The sequence below is a fragment of the Nematolebias whitei genome, chromosome 1 (assembly GCF_014905685.2).
Source record: "Nematolebias whitei isolate Nwh7 chromosome 1, NemWhi1, whole genome shotgun sequence".
NCBI lineage: Eukaryota > Metazoa > Chordata > Actinopteri > Cyprinodontiformes > Rivulidae > Nematolebias > Nematolebias whitei.
Window position 1 is genome coordinate 61368535 of NC_056498.1, and position 2758 is coordinate 61371292.

The 2758-nt window shown below is 37.6% G+C and overlaps 1 protein-coding gene across 1 annotated transcript in view; it reads right to left on the bottom strand.

Moving 5' to 3' along the window:
- The window catches only part of LOC119430135 (protein FAM13B), a 26767-nt gene that overhangs the window by 19384 nt on the left and 4625 nt on the right, over window positions 1-2758 (bottom strand). The window contains exons 4-6 of the mRNA XM_037697577.1: window positions 2343-2523; window positions 724-898; window positions 362-480 (exon numbers count right to left, since the gene is read on the bottom strand). Coding sequence (XP_037553505.1) covers window positions 362-480; window positions 724-898; window positions 2343-2523 — 475 coding nt within the window. The remainder of the gene's footprint in view (window positions 1-361; window positions 481-723; window positions 899-2342; window positions 2524-2758) is intronic.

A 2758-nucleotide genomic window follows, 5' to 3' on the forward strand; every position in this document is an offset into this window, starting at 1 on the left:
AGATAAATAATGTTAAATTAATATTTTTAAATATGAATGTTTCTGTTAACTTATTTTATATATTAAGATGCCCTAAGACGACTTCTGTTGTGACTTGACGTTATAGAAATAAACTGAATTGAATTGAATCTTTCTAGATTAATCGATTTTGTTAATAGTGATAAAATAAAAAATATACTCAATAAATCAAGGAAGATTTTACGGCAGATAACTTGTGTTAAATCCACTAGTCACTCTTCTATTATTCAATTTTACAATGGTTTTTTTTTTTTTACACTAATGAAAAAGCTGTTGAGCAGTTGAATGTGACTGACAAAATTAGGCATTGCCGTTTAACATCATCCTGAAGTGATGAGAGTACCTGAGGAGCTCAGATTGCAGCCGTGTTGTCTGTTCAAAAGTAACATTTGCAGAAACTGATGCAATATCTTCCTCAAACCTCCATACGCCATGCTCAGACTCACTGCTGTTAGACTGGACCTAAACAAAGACAACACAAGTGACATTACTGCAAAACCTCAAATTTGATTTACTTTTTAGTTGTTGCATCTGCATTTATTACACATAAACTAGTTTTTAACAAGCTGAGTGATATTGCAGAGCAAACTGTTTAACAACTTCCTGCACCGATGCCATGTTGAACTTTACAGTGCTGTAATTAACATGCACAAGTGGGGTCAACTGAATCAACCACTGTGGGGTAAAAAGAATGATTAAACACACCTCACAGTGTGATAGGGCAGACAGAGTTGGAGGAGGAGGTGAGGAAGAGGCAGCAGATGAAGCTGCTGAGCCCTCAGCTGGGCCTGGGAGGAGAAGTGCCTGATGCCTGAGGAGGTGGAGCAACAGGGCGTTGGACACACTCTGCTCCTCCAGCATCCTGGGCCCTGCTGGAACACTGCATGCAGAAAAGAGATAACCCAGTTAGGTTTTATAACAGTGACAAAGGTTTCCATCTAGTGGACGGAGGCATTTTGACGGCGCAATGACAATATGAAACTGAAGGATTTCCTTTGCATGAATAAGCAGCCAGGCTGGATTAACCACATGCGCAACTGTAATTTAACACCGACACAAAATATATTTCAGTAACACCCACAACAGAAGGAAATTAGTGCACTAATTTAAGTGAAAACTTTAATTTGTTTTCTAATTGTTGCTTTATTGTCGTCGTGATCCCTTTGAATTTACCTGACAGGGTTATTCAACTGGTGGTGACTTCAATACAGCCCATTTCATTTTTAAAAATGGGCCGTATTAGTTCTGTTTATTGCATTTATGATTCAATGCAATAAAATAAACACATTTAAAAGGTACTGTAACAGACCATTGTAAAACTTGGTTTATTTGCATAATGACATTAATCGCTGGATGTCCAGCCCCCGAGCTGTTGGCTTTCAGAAACTGTGGCCCCCTGAGCTGTTTTGTTCAATAGCCCTAACCTAAGATGTGATATAATCTGTACACAGTCAGCAAAAGGTAAAAACTTTAAACACCCAGGCAACTGAATGTGAAAATCCTGAAAGCTAATAGCTGTGTTTGTGTGTCAAACAGGTCAATACCAGTTTATTGCATGTGTTACATAACAGAAAGAAATGAGGGGGAGTGGCAGCCTGTTGACAGTTAGGCTATGCAGGAGCTATAGGGGCAGACAGTGTAAGGAGCTCAATGTAACAAAAATAGTTGGTTTTTTTGCAATATAGGAGCTTTGTTTGATTGGATAGTTTTGTAGGATTTGACTTTTTCATTGTCTTGTTTTATTCATATAATCATACGTACGTACAGTATATTTCTGTGGATGTTTTAAATTAGATGAAAACATAAGCAAAATGTACAGAAAACTTTTCAAATTTCCCAACCACCTATCTTTTTTCCCCAGACATCTTCTTTTTTTTAAGTTCCACAGATGCTAACCGATCGTTCATCTTGTGGCTCAGTTGACATTTTCTTCTTAAACAGTCCTTTAAAACAGAGTAAAACAGATAAGACTGAGATACCTAGCTGACTGAGAGCAGTAGAGTCCTTTATACAGTCAAAGAAACCTAAAAAGGCATCAGTGAAATTCTGTGCAAGCCTCTCGAGAGACTGTTTGTTTACAGTGCCAGTTCAGTAATTCTGTAAACAGGAAGGGAGAAGAAACGAGCAAAGTCCTAATGACGTCTGTTATATCTGTAAGTCATTTCTGTACCATACTGTACGTAATAAGCCACAACCCGCACCCACTTCCTCCGAGGGGCGAGGTCAAGTACACTCAGCCGTTAAAACTTTTGAACTAAGCCAGACACTTGCTAAGTTGCTTTCATGTAAACATGTAAAACCTGGCATTACAAACAGTAACTTACTGAAATATGCACGGCCCAAATATGGTAGCTAGATTTTCCACAGGCATATGATTTGAGTGGCTGTGCGCAGCTACTCTGCACAGGAAGTGGATGAGGTAAGACAAAATATTGAGGTTGGAAAAGGGGAGGTGGTAAAGGTTTTCTCTCAGTCTCTGGTTCAGCTCTGGTTCATCTGCATAGCCTAAAAATAGGACATAAAAACACATAAAAACATGATTACCATACACCTCAATCACCAGACCTATTGTTTTTTTGTATTTAATGGTAGTTTTTACTCATTAATTCTATTGCAAGTTATTTTTTTACACATGTACACATATAAAAACATGGTAAATTACAATGTTTAGAAATAACTGATTGGTTAACTAAAACATGACTTATTAATTATTCAATTAAAGGAGTCGTCGACATAATAA